Here is a 13,329-nt window from a genome sequence, read left to right as displayed (position 1 = left end):
TGGAAATAAAGTGCACATACCTCTTCACCTGAGTCTGTTTCCAGTAGCTCCATGGGGGGACACTATAGCATTAAGCATATTTAACAGTATATTGTTTGTAATGGGCAAAACGTGATGTAATGCCATCTATTGGTGGTTTCTTATATATTTTACATATAACCAAGACTTCTATGCTTCCTCTCTGACAGGAAGTAGTTCTGTTGTTATTGTCAATGCACATGGTGAAGTCCTCCCCTAATCTTTTCAAATCTTTTTCACCCTCAACGCTGCAACAGGATTGCCTGTATGTTTTCATTTTGTTTCACTTTATTAATGTTATATTCTCTATTTTGTTATAAGAGGTTATAATTTTGAGTAGTTATGTAAACCATTATTGACGGTGTTATCTTATGGAAATATATTTTCTAGAAATTCTCTGACAGTGTTTTGATAAATCAGAGTGAATCTTTAAGGATTATTTTAATTAATGCATATTTACTTTGTACATTAGGACAATTGTGATGCTTTATGATTTGTATATTTTGATATGGGTTATTATGTTTTGTATTTTCGTTTCTGAATTAGTTTCACCCCTTGCCTAAAACAATTAAACCTGTGGGCAGAAGAAACACTTGTTTTCAGAGTTGTGTGAAGGATGGGAGTTTAGCTGACTGTCAAACCACTAAGGCTATGTAGAGGACAGTACACCCTTTGTCTTATACAGTCTGCGATGTAAGTTACCGTTTCTGCAGTATTCCAATTGAACATCAAATATTTAAAAAAAGTCCCAGTTTCTCAGTAACAATTTATTTTATAGAAAACATTAAACATGTCCAGAAATATCCCCACAAAAGACAGAATGTCACAATATATAAATAGCATCATTCTCCCACAGAGTTCCCAGGAATACCAGAGGACAAACAGCACAGTCTGTGTATAAGAACAGGAATGACACTTCCACACAGCCACCATCCAAACGCGTTTCACAAAATCTGCAGAAGCCTGTTCCCAGTGACCTTTCTTAGTGAAATCCGACTAGACCACCATTAAAGTACCAAGGAATGCCGAACAGTTACCTCTGGAGTGAATATTGGAACTACGAACACCAATGAAGCATAAATGAAGAGACATCTTACAAGATGCTTTTTCTGGAGCAAAGTCGAACATGAGGATCAAGAGTAGGAACAGCTGCTTCTGACCATCTTTTTAAAGGCAGACGTGTGTCTGCAGCAAAGGCAGTGTTTTCCTTCCTACACTGAAATGTAAAACTTCACAAATTTAAAAATGTTTAAAAAGCCTGGCTGAACATGGGGTAGGGATCATGTAAGGATTTGAGGGGTGTATGCCAGGAAATCCCAGTAAACATATATGCGAACATGTGTCTCAGCACAACATGATGGAGAAGAAGAAGAAGAAAAAGGCTTTGAGGTTTATAGTCAGACAAATGGCAGAAGGGCTGAATCGGAGCAGGACAAAGAGATACAGAGTGCCTGTACTGGCCCCTGGAGGGAGGTTTATGTCACCCCAAATTTAGTGCCAAGTCAAAGTCCTTTGAGGATCGGGAGCCATAGAAGGAAGGACCAGAGCAAAGGATTTTGGGAAATTTGTTCAAGGCACATAGCTTGAGGCAGTGGTGAGCAGCATAAAGTCTCAAAAACATGTCCATGTTGGGTCACTTAGGTGACTACATACTTGAGCTGGGGTTGACTGACAGCATGAAAAACATACCTGCAGGTTCCATAGAGCTCAGATCTAATAACTGCAGAATGGATATAACCGCAAAATACAATGAGCCTGCAGGGACAACATCTACAGATGTTAGTGAAGAAAAGAGAGGGGCAAAGCAAAAGGATGACACGCTGGTCCTGGCCTCGGGCAGGGAGAGGGACAGCAGATGGAGAATTCACAGCCTTGCGTGCAGAGTGGAGGAACTGGGGTCCTGGGGGCTTTGAGGAAGAGGAAGAGGTCCCCCCTCTTATCATTCCACTTCGGTTAGACCACAGGGCCGCCTGAACTCCTGCCCGCGCTCATGGATCCATTTATTTGATACTAGAGGGGGAAAGAGAATCATAAAGAAATGAATGGCTCAGTACTAGAAAGTGTTTTCGTAACATGTGTCAAAGACGCCTGTAACATGATGTGGAATGTAGTAATGAAAGTAGAGAAGTAGAGAGAAATTATTATGTGGTAATGTATTTACAAGTCATCCTTGCATGATCAGACTGATGGGGCTAAGGTGGGTCCAGTAGTGTGATTGACCTGTCATTCCAGTGTATCATATTTGTGATTTTCTAGAACCATTTTGGCATGATGGCAATGCTGTTATATATATAAATAAATCTGGGCATGCTCTGTGGTGGGTCTGGGGTTTGAGTCCTGCTTGGGGTGCCTTGCGTCGGACTGGCATCCCGTCTGGGGTGTGTCGCCTCCTCCCTCACCCCTGCGCCCTGTATTGTCAGGTTAGGCTCCGGCTTGCCGCAACCCTGCTCAGGACAAGTGGTTGTTGTGTGTTTTCACTTCAACAGTTGGGTTTCACTTGCTGATAAACCAACAATCGAAGAGAAAAATTGATCATAATGGTATGTTGAAAGATGCAGTGGCATTTACTACTGTTCCTTACCAAAATTGCATTTACTTTACAACAAAATTTATTTTATTTTGATGGTTCACATAATAACGTTGTTTTTTTTTAAACCAACTTTGTTCCACTTTGAATTTTTTTTCAGATTTGTTTTAGACAATTCTAGACAGTATGTTTTTAAAAAATAATATTTTGCAGTACTGGACTGTCTGGTCATTCTGAGCTTTGATCACACATGGATGAGCTAAACTGCACCATATTATTTTTTTTCCCCCACTGTAGTATCTTTCAAACACAAAAACAGTTACAGTGGAAAAATCAAATTACATTTTGCTATGTGGAGGGTGTGGTGGTGGAGTGGGTTTGGCCTGTGCCTGCTCTCTGGTGGGTCTGGGGTTTAAGTCCCGCTTGGGGTGCCTTGTGACAGACTGGTGTCCCATCTTAGGTGTGTCCCCTTCCCCTCCAGCCTCATGCCCTTTGCTGCCGGGTTAGGCTTCGGTTCCCTGCGACCCAGCTTGGGATAAGTAGCTTCAGTGTGTGTGTGTGTGTGTGTGTGTGTGTGTGAGAGAGAGAGAGAGAGAGAGTGTGAGAGTGTGTGTGAGTGAGATTTCGCTATGTAGATGTTAAAAACAAAAAACGCTTTTGTCACTTATGCTGTACATCCAGACATTGAGAAACTTCAGTGAAGAGAAAAAAAAAGTATAAATGTGAGCGTGAGAAAGGTCAGAGAGGGGATACCCACCCCACTTGTTGCCCACAAGGACGGGGCAGGCTGCATGCCGCGTGCTGTAGTCACCCTCACCACTGGCAAACAGGTTGTACCAGAACACGGCTGTGCCCTGCAACAGAGAGACCAACTATTGTCACAACACACAGCGAGTATAGCAGGAAATATGCGGCTGTTGTTTCTAACTAATGGCACTGAACAGGGTGATGGCAGAGAGTCAGACACTGACTGGTTGGAACATCAAATCTACGCACAGCAGGAAGATCTGTTGCTATTGTACAAATAGATGGATGAAACCGGAACCTACAATAACATTCAGGTACACACAACTTACATTTATTCATTTAGCCGACAGTTTTCTCCAAAGGAACTTACAATGCTAAGCTCCACACAAAAGATTCACCCAATTATACAGATGGGTATTTTTTTCTTAATGGAGCAGTTTAGGGTAAGTAACTTGCTCAGGGGACTACAGCAGAAGACTGGATTCAAACTTGCAGCGGTGCCACCGCACACCCCTACTTATCCTACAGCATAACCACTATCAGCTTTATTGCAGTAATGAAGTTATGTCTGTAACAAATCATTTTGCATCAGCCCCATACTGTGGCTGCTACTAAACCACTTCAGCTGTACCTTGATTGGCCAAACTGCAGCACCCACATCTGGGAAGACTGTGGCGCCCCCTGCTGTAACATTGCTCATCTGCAGAGAGAGACAGAGTATCACAGGTGAGAAATCGAGGGAGGGTCACAATCTGTGATGACACCACTGCAAGGAGGTGCAATGTTGTACAGCGCACATACATCACAGGGCCTTCTGAAGGATGAGAGATGTAATGGAGACGATGGAAGGACAGTGGAAGATGAAGAGCCTGACACTAAAGGCGTGATGAAAGTGAAGCACCAGATGTCAAATAACACTTACATAAAAGAGCCAAGTAGCAATGCGGTTTCCTGTGCCCAGCTCCTTGAAGGCATCTGGCTCATCTTTCTTTAGTGTGATGAGATAACAGAAGGAGGTCTGATTGTATACCAGGTCATATAAGCAACACTCATGACAGAACAAAATATTATTTTGTACTGGTCATAAGAAAAGCTTGAAATATTCGTTTTCTAAAAAGAGTTCCCACAAAGTCTATTCTATTAGATCAATGTTAACAGCTCTTGTGGATTAATTTTACAAGGAAAACAGCAATGCAGTAATCGTAACCACTTTCAAGGAGCAGTTCTGCTTAGATCCCACATATTGCAGTGGCACATCTTTGTATCAGCCTCCTTTTAACTTAAAAATTAAAAGGGACATCTTTGCTTACCCGTCCAAAATCAAAGTGAGGCTCGTACTGCCCACCCACACCATAATTTGCTACCTGAGGAGGAAGGGAAAGTTATTTCACCGAGATATCCTAGCACAGATCAGTGTGCTTACAGAGAATGTGATGAACACCAAAAAATCCCACTTGTAACACCACTGCCCTTCCTATTATTTTTTTTTCCCCCCTTTACTACCTTTACTACCTGCCTCATAGTTACAGACCATCCTAGGGGGCAGATTTACGCTTAAACCTCTGTTACAGCATCCCCCACACAAACTATTGCATTCCATCACCTGCAGCTCCTCAGCTGTGTCCATATTGAGGCCTGTTATGTCCTCGATGCGCTGGTTGATTTTCGCCACTACCGGGTGCTCGTAGGCAGTCAACCAAGCACTGGGAGAGGGGTGAGGGAGGGGATAGGTACAAGGGGAGAACCCCAGGTGGGACACAAAGGGGTAGGACAAAGAGAAAGGGTGAGTGTGAAGTGTGCACCAGTGGACTATGTGTAATGTGTTAATGGACTACAAATGTTTGTACAGCTTGCTGGTGCGTCAGCTTTGAAACAATATGGCCCTTATTCATTTTATAAGGGTCGTACATATGAGCAAACTGCCAATACTTGTACCCATTTAGAATTTAAGTACCATAATCCATATTGGAAATGGCTATTCATTCAGCACTTCAATTAATGATGAAATATGTCCAATTTAATAGACAGATGAATATCAATAAAGATCTTATAATATTCTAGGAAGTCAGACTATTATGATATGTATGATAAATGCCGGGGGGGGGGGGGTGCGGTGGCACAGTAGGTTGGACTGGGTCCTACTCTCCGGTGGGTCTGGGGTTCGAGTCCCGCTTGGGGTGCCTTGTGACGGACTGGTGTCCCGTCCTGGGTGTGTCTCCGGCCTTACGCCCTGTGTTACCGGGTAGGCTCCGCGACCCCGTATGGGACAAGCGGTTCTGAAAATGTATGTGTGTGTGTGTGTGTGTGTGTGTGATAAAGGCCTTCTCCATCGGTACCGTATGAAGGACAGGCATTAGGAGCAAAATTTCAGGGCATCAAACTGCATGCTTTTTAGTGGTTAAAAAAAAACATGGTAAACACTTAACATGCACAGAGAGATTGAAGGACAGAGGAAGGAAGAAGCAGAGCTAAGAGATGTCCAGACAGAATCTCCAGTCAGCGCGGGTACTTTGGGCAGGACACATGTTCCAATAAAGGACAGGGCATGAGGGTATGTAACCTGATGACTGACAGGTCATTGCCCAGGGAGGTGCTACTGTTTTCCCTTTTGAACATGGTACAAAAATTAGAAATGCCCAGAGAAATACACAGCTGTATAAAATTGTTAAAGTTAGCATAGCTAAGATTTGGCCGAAACTTTTGGTGCTTAGACTCAGAAATGGACTCAATATGTGCCATAAGAACAATTTATTTAAGCTTATGATACTCACACACATTGTCTGAACCGCTTGTCCAATACAGGGTCACGGGGAGCCGGAGCCTAACCCAGCAACACAAGGGGCAAGGGGACACACCCAGGACGGGACACCAGTCCATCGCAAGGCACCCCAAGCGAGACTCGAACCCCAGACCCACTGGAGAGCACGACCCGGTCCAACCCACTGCGCCACCGTGCCCCCTCTGCTTATGATACTCTGAGAATATTTTTAATATATATATTGTAGATAAATGTATATAAAAATAAAATGGTTTATATTGGTGGGGGGGCGCGGTGGGTTGGACCGGGTCCTGCTCTCCAGTACGTCTGGGGTTCGAGTCCTGCTTGGGGTGCCTTGCGACAGACTGGCGTCCCGTCCTGGGTGTGTCCCCTCCCCCTCCGGCCTTACACCCTGTGTTGCCGGGTAGGCTCCGGTTCCCTGCGACCCCATATGGGACAAGCGGTTCGGAAAATGTGTGTGGGTGTGGTTTATATTGTTCACACAACTAGTTTTCAGTATAGAAATATTTAAATGAAATGAGCCCTAGCTGCATTTACATTTTATATCTTTATGTTGTTGCATTACTACTAAATCATTTTTCCTTTCTACAACTGCATGGAAAATGCTCAGTATTAAAGTGAACTGTAGAATGTTTTAATTGTTTAGTAAAAGCCTGGTATGTTTTGAAACTTGATCCATTTTTGAAGGCCTGCAGGAGAACAGCCAATGGCTTCAGCTAGAGTTCCTTCAATAAATGTTATGACGGATGTACTCAGTCTGAGATGTGGGTAAAGCATCAAAAGTCTTTTGCACTGGATCACTGAATTATGTATCATATGTGAGTGTCAAGAAACTGCCTCCTGCGATTCCTATAATGAAATTTTTTTGCTCCCTGCCTCTGACCCTCTGTAAGAACCAGGAACCTGAGGTCCATTAAGTACCTTGAGAACAATATCTGTGCAAAGGAACCAATGATCAGATTCAGGTGGAGGTTTTTCAATGACCAGCAATAGCCCAGAGTCAAAGAGCCAACACAGGAAGTGTGCATCCAATCATGTCTGCATCACCACCTTCTTGTGCTCCCTCAGAACATGGAGGCCTCTGTCTCTCCCCTTGGGAAATGTTGAGCAGGGCAGTACGTGCCTGGATGCACATACAGGCTAAATGCTCCTGCCCAGACCCCCCCCCACACAAGCCCGACACACCCAGACAGCTTCCACACAAAGAGTCAGGCTGGGCGTTTCACCCGGCAGTAATGAGCAGGCTGTGTAAAACCACAGCGGGTCTGTGTGGGTGGGTATGTAATAACAGGGCACTATTTTAAATCTTAATATAAAAAAAAAAAAAAAAAAAAAAACTTGTTAAAAAGAAAAAAATGAGATAAAGTCTGATGCCTGGTAACTTGCGAAAAATGATAATTCTCTATAAAATTCAAACTTGTTAACATGTTAGTACATAACAAAATGATCCTACACTAATATTAAATTCAACTCCAGGTCCTCAGAGCTTACCTTCAAATATTTAATAATGCAGTATATATAAAGGACTGTTATACTCTATAAAGTGTATATTGTAGTCTCCTTCACTATCACAATTAAGAGAGCTGTAGGGGCCAGTTTATTTAATGCTCGTGTGAGTTGTTTACAGTTTTCCCACAAGAGGGCGCACTACGCCTGAGCCACAGTATGTAAAGGCTTCGAGGTTATATAAAAAGAAGGAATTCTGACTGTAATTTGAGGCTTTCCTAAAAATATACAAATAAAAGTTTTGGGAGGAGTTTTAAAGGAGGCTATACTTGTGTTTTAAGTCATGGAGTGGACTGACTACTGCTGTAGTGCACATCTCAACACCTATGAAACATTATTTGGCATTAAGTGGGAAATCCTGGCGATATTTTAGGCCCATTTTCTTCAGATGGGCCGCAATAGCTACACTTCCTCTTCATTTAGCCTTTTCACGTGTGCAAAGCACTCAGGTTGCTCTGCTGACTCCGTGTCAGACCCAAGAAGGGAAGGGAGTGTTTTGTCATGCTTGATAAGTTAAACTGATGACATGGCTCAGATGTGGATCTCATCTCCCTTACATTTAGCAATCCCTCGGTCCTCTCCATGTTTTATTAGGAACTCGCACTGCTATTCATACGGCAAACTATATAAACCAGAGAGAGGACATTCTGGCAAACACAGGAGTCAGTGTCAGTGGTCTAGATGCAGGTTCAGAGTTCTCCCGGCATCTCACCGCAGACTCCATTAGGGTAGGGTTCACCTTAACAGGAGAACAGTGGGCGAGGAAGGGAAGTTCAAACCACTGCAGTCGAGCGAGCACCCGCAAAGGCGAGAGCGGGAAGGGCAGGCAGCGAGCAGACGGGGAGGGGTTCCGAGGGACCCCGACCTTTGAGACCCCTTACCTCTTGGAGACTCTGTACTGGGCGGTGGTGAGCTCCCCAGTTTGGGGGTCATGCACGGTGGCACGCCTTAGCTAGGGTCCCACAGGGGGCAGAGAGACAGAGAAAGAGCAACAGAGCAGGGTGAGAGGCAATGAATGCAATGCTGTGGACAGAGCAGAGTCAGTCGGACCATGGAGGGAGCCTCTCCAGACCACTGCGATCTCCAAGCAACAGGACTCAGGCACTGCCAATAACCCCTTATTAGCAACCTGGGGCAAGCATGACCCTGATTACTTTTTTCGTGCTTGTGAGAATGCACAATGCAAAGATGGATTTCTCTGACTGAAGACTGAGTCATACGTAGGAGCGCAATGGTCTGAGTGTGCAGCTAGGGGCGGGGCACTGCCAAAGGCCCCGCCCTCCCTGCCACTCCCCCCTCTGGCCCTTACCTCTTGCTGATCCTGTAGTGGGCGGTCTCCAGCACACCAGTGACGGGGTTGGAGATGGTGGCTCTCCGCAGCTGTGGAGCCAACCGGTCCAAGAGGAGAGAGGTTACAGACTACCTACCACTCAGTCTGGCTGTGCTCCGTACTGCACGCTACAGCTAAACTGTGTGATCTACCTTGTGATGCAGTTGGGCTGACATCTGCTGCACAAGTTCCCCCGAGAGGATACGTTTGCTCCAGTTCAGAGAAACATTTCCCGCTTATCATTGCTTCCAAGGCTCCATGAGTCACCCAGCATACACCCCGTTTCCAAACGTTTATCTCATAGACAAAATCCAAATTTCCAACTCTTGAACAAGCGATGACATTAACTTAACCCTATAGCTTCTTTTAAGCTCCCAAAGATACTTACACTGTATATTTTTCACACTTAATTGTGCTTTGCCCTCATTAAATATTATGCAGTTTCATCTTCAAAACGTGTATAGAGGTCATGTACTATACAGAGTTATTTGCCAAACAGGGCTGGTAAGAACTCAGACAAGAATTAAGCTGCCTAACCCTTGTGGGTCTCAACCCTAGAACAGCTGACTGTTTATCCAGTGTGGAAGGACCTGCCAAGCTGTCTTGTCCCTGTTCCAGCCAGAGAAACTCTGAGGCTTAAAGAGGTAGACATGCAGAACTTGGACAAATCTGAGCTCCTTCACTTTACCAATCTGTCCAACTACATACTAAACACTCACACCTTCTCAACAGCTTTGTATGTGAAAGTCACCCTGCACAATGGGAAGAACTAGAAGGTTAACAATAATTAAGGTATTAAGTTTGAAGGTTTCCAGTAGGTTCTCATACAGCAAATCAAGCAAATAATGGAATGCACCAACCCTTCTTGTTCAGACTCCCTAAATCCACATTTTTTCATATATCTGGTCTGCGATTATAAACACCACTTATCGATAAGACCGAATTTTCATTTATCCAATCAGTGAAATCTTGTCCAGCAAGACAAACTGAGACCACATTGAAAGTAGCTGTATGAGACTGACAGTCGCACTGCATCACGGGAACCGTGCACCCACACTCTCAGATGCAGTCAGATATTCTATGGTCTCCCTAGGATACTCCTGTGTTTGTGTCCTCTATTTTTTACTGCAGGGGGCATGGTGGTGCAGCAAGCTTGGCCAGGTCCTGCTCTCAGGTGGGTCTGGGGTTTGAGTCCTGCTTGGGGTGCCCTGTGATGGACTGGCATCCTGTCCTGGGTGTGTCCTCTCCCCCTCCAGCCTTGCACCCTATGTTGCTGGGTTAGGCTCTGGTTTGCTGCAACCCCGCACAGGACAAACGGCTTCAGCCAGTGTGTGTTTACCACTGTGCTTTGTTTTCATTTCTTTAAAAATGACATATAGCCTTCTTCTTCTTCAAGCCAATTCATGCACACTACCACAGTAAAATTATTTTTATAAAATCTTAGATTTATTTTATATACATTAGGCTTTACCCTTCAAATTTTTAATTTTTTTCTATTCTCTATAAATCTAAACACAGAACATCCATCCATTGTTGACAACCACTTGTCCCAAGCAGGGTCACAGCAAGCTGGAGCCTTACCCAGCAACACAGGGCACAAGGGGGAGGGGACACAGACAGACAGACACACACAGGAGGGGACACCAGTTCGTTCTAAGGCACACCTAAGCAGGGCTCGAACCCCAGACCTGCCACACAGCAGGTACTGGCTGAACCCACCATACCACTGCGCCACCACAACCCCCATAAACACAAAATATTATGAAATAAAATGAAAAGTTCTTACCACTATTCAAAAAAAAACTTAGAATATGAGGAAAGTTTTTATACAGGCATCTATATTTGCTGCTACAGCCACACGCAATTCAAATAAGCTCCATGGACATACACCATTCTAACAAGGTTTTGGAACACAATTCAAATAAGTTTCACTGATGCAATTAAATTTAAAAAAAAAAAAAAAATCTTAATTATCTTTATCTTCCAGAAGTGAGCTGTAAAAAGTGAAACCACTTTAAAATAAACAAATAAGTAAGGGGGAGTGTATAACATTAATGTGTTACACTACTTTTTGCTGGTGATATTAGACTATTTAAATCATGAACTCAGTAATTTCATTATCCAAGTTTTTTTGCTCTGTTTTCAAGAACAAATGAGAACTGGTTAACGGGATGAGTGTAGTTAAGGTAAGAGACTGTACTGTAGTACCATTGAGTGATGCAACAGGTAAATATCCCAGTTGAAAAACTGGGAGAGAGTACTGCAAGTGGACTTGAGCAGAACTGTCAGTTAAGCAACAGAATAATTATAAAAATAAAATACTTTCGTTATTATTCTATAAATAAAATTACTGTATTGTTATATTAAAGATGTTTTAGTATATCCAGAAGTGCTTCTTACAGTGCACCTGGCACCAGGACACCCTAGGTCGGAGGTCGATGATCGACTTTGTAGTCGTTTCTTCTGACCTTCGGCCATATGTCTTGGACACTCGGGTGAAGAGAGGGGCTGAGCTGTCAGCTGATCACCACCTGGTGGTGAGTTGGATTCGATGGCGGGGGAAAAAGCTGGACAGACCTGGCAGGCCCAAACGCATAGTGAGGGTCTGTTGGGAACGTTTGGCGGAGGCCCCTGTCAGAGAGGTCTTCAACTCCCACCTCCGACAGAGCTTCAACCAGGTCCCGAGGGAGGTGGGGGACACTGAGTCTGAATGGACTATGCTCCACGCCTCCCTTGTCGGGACGGCGGTTCGGAGCTGCGGCCATAAGGTCTCCGGCGCCTGTCGCGGCGGCAATCCCCGAACACGGTGGTGGACACCGGAGGTAAGGGATGCCGTCAAGCTGAAGAAGGAGTTCTATTGGGCCTGGCTGGCTCATGGGACTCCTGAAGCAGCTGACGGGTACCGACAGGCCAAACGAAGCGTGGCTCTGGCAGTCACCGCGGCAAAAACTTGGGCTTGGGAGGAGTTCAGTGAGGCCATGGAGGAAGACTTTCGGTCGGCCTCAAAGAGATTCTGGCAAACCGTCCGGCGACTCAGAGGGGGGAAGCGGTGTTCCACAAACACTGTTTACAGTGGAAGTGGTACGCTGCTGACCTCAGCTGAGGATGTCCTCGGGCGGTGGAAGGAGTACTTTGAGGATCTCCTCAATCCCTCCGACACGCCTTCCGTAGAGGAAGCTGAGGCTGGGGACTTGGAGGGGGACTCGTCCATTACCCTGGCTGAGGTAGTCAAAAAACTCCTCGGTGGCAAGGCTCCGGGGGTGGATGAGATCCGCCCCGAGTTTCTCAAGTCTCTGGATGTTGTGGGGCTGTCTTGGCTGACACGCCTCTGCAGCATCGCGTGGAGTTCGGGAACGGTGCCTCTGGACTGGCAGACCGGGGTGGTGGTCCCTCTTTTTAAGAAGGGGGACCGGAGATTGTGTTCCAACTACAGAGAGATCACACTCCTTAGCCTCCCTGGGAAAGTCTATGCCAGGGTACTGGAAAGGAGAATCCGACCGATAGTCGAACCTCGGATTCAGGAGGAGCAATGCGGTTTTCGCCCTGGCTGTGGAACACTGGACCAGCTCTGTAACCTCACTACGGTGCTGGAGGGTTCGTGGGAGTTTGCCCAACCAGTCCATATGTGTTTTGTGGACCTGGAGAAGGCATTCGACCGTGTCCCTTGTGGCATTCTGTGGGAGGTACTTCGGGATTATGGGGTTCGGGGCTCACTGCTACGGGCTGTTCATTCCCTATATGAACAGAGCAGGAGCTTGGTTCGCATTGCCAGCAGTAAGTCAGACCTTTTCCCGGTGCATGTTGGACTCCACCAGGGCTGCCCTTTGTCACTGATTCTGTTCATTATCTTCATGGACAGAATTTCTAGGCGCAGCCAGGGAACGGAGGGTGTCTGTTTTGGTGGCCGCGAGATGTCGTCTCTGCTTTTTGCGGACGATGTGGTCCTGTTGGCTTCATCAAGTCAAGACTTGCAGCGTGCACTGGGGAGGTTTGCAGCCGAGTGCGAAGCGGCGGGGATGAGAATCAGCACCTCCAAACCGAGGCCATGGTTCTCAGTCAGAAAAAGGTGGATAGCCCCCTCCAGGTTAGGGGGGAGTTGCTCCCTCAAGTGGAGGAGTTTAAGTATCTCGAGGTCTTGTTCACGAGTGAGGGAAAAATGGAGCGGCAGGTTGACAGACGGATCGGTGCGGCGTCCGCAGTAATGCGGTCATTGTACCGGTCTGTTGTGGTGAAGAGGGAGCTGAGTCGTAAGGCGAAGCTCTCAATTTACCGGTCGATCTACTTTCCTACCCTCACCTATGGTCATGAACTCTGGATCATGACCGAAAGAATGAGATTGCGGATACAAGCGGCAGAAATGAGTTTCCTCCGCAGAGTGGCTGGGCGCACCCTTAGGGTTAGGGTGAGGAGCTCAGTCACCCG

At 45.7% G+C, this 13,329-nt stretch overlaps 1 protein-coding gene across 3 annotated transcripts in view; it reads right to left on the bottom strand.

The window, feature by feature from the left end:
• Positions 1-771: 771 nt before the first annotated feature.
• p4ha1b (prolyl 4-hydroxylase, alpha polypeptide I b) overlaps positions 772-13,329 on the bottom strand; it is a 30,399-nt gene continuing 17,841 nt past the window's right edge. The window contains exons 9-16 of one of the 3 annotated variants that reach the window (XM_029251272.1): positions 8,887-8,957; positions 8,459-8,524; positions 4,896-4,995; positions 4,603-4,656; positions 4,215-4,280; positions 3,924-3,992; positions 3,303-3,399; positions 772-2,028 (exon numbers count right to left, since the gene is read on the bottom strand). In XM_029251272.1, coding sequence (XP_029107105.1) covers positions 1,958-2,028; positions 3,303-3,399; positions 3,924-3,992; positions 4,215-4,280; positions 4,603-4,656; positions 4,896-4,995; positions 8,459-8,524; positions 8,887-8,957 — 594 coding nt within the window. In that variant the 3' untranslated portion in view covers positions 772-1,957. Of the gene's footprint in view, positions 2,029-3,302; positions 3,400-3,923; positions 3,993-4,214; positions 4,281-4,602; positions 4,657-4,895; positions 4,996-8,458; positions 8,530-8,886; positions 8,958-13,329 lie in introns of all 3 variants that reach the window. The other 2 variants (XM_029251271.1, XM_029251270.1) reach the window with 2 other exon arrangements.

This window comes from Scleropages formosus, chromosome 4 (genome assembly GCF_900964775.1).
Source record: "Scleropages formosus chromosome 4, fSclFor1.1, whole genome shotgun sequence".
Lineage (NCBI taxonomy): Eukaryota > Metazoa > Chordata > Actinopteri > Osteoglossiformes > Osteoglossidae > Scleropages > Scleropages formosus.
Note: the sequence above shows the minus strand (reverse complement) of the source record. Positions and strands in the feature narration are given on the sequence as shown.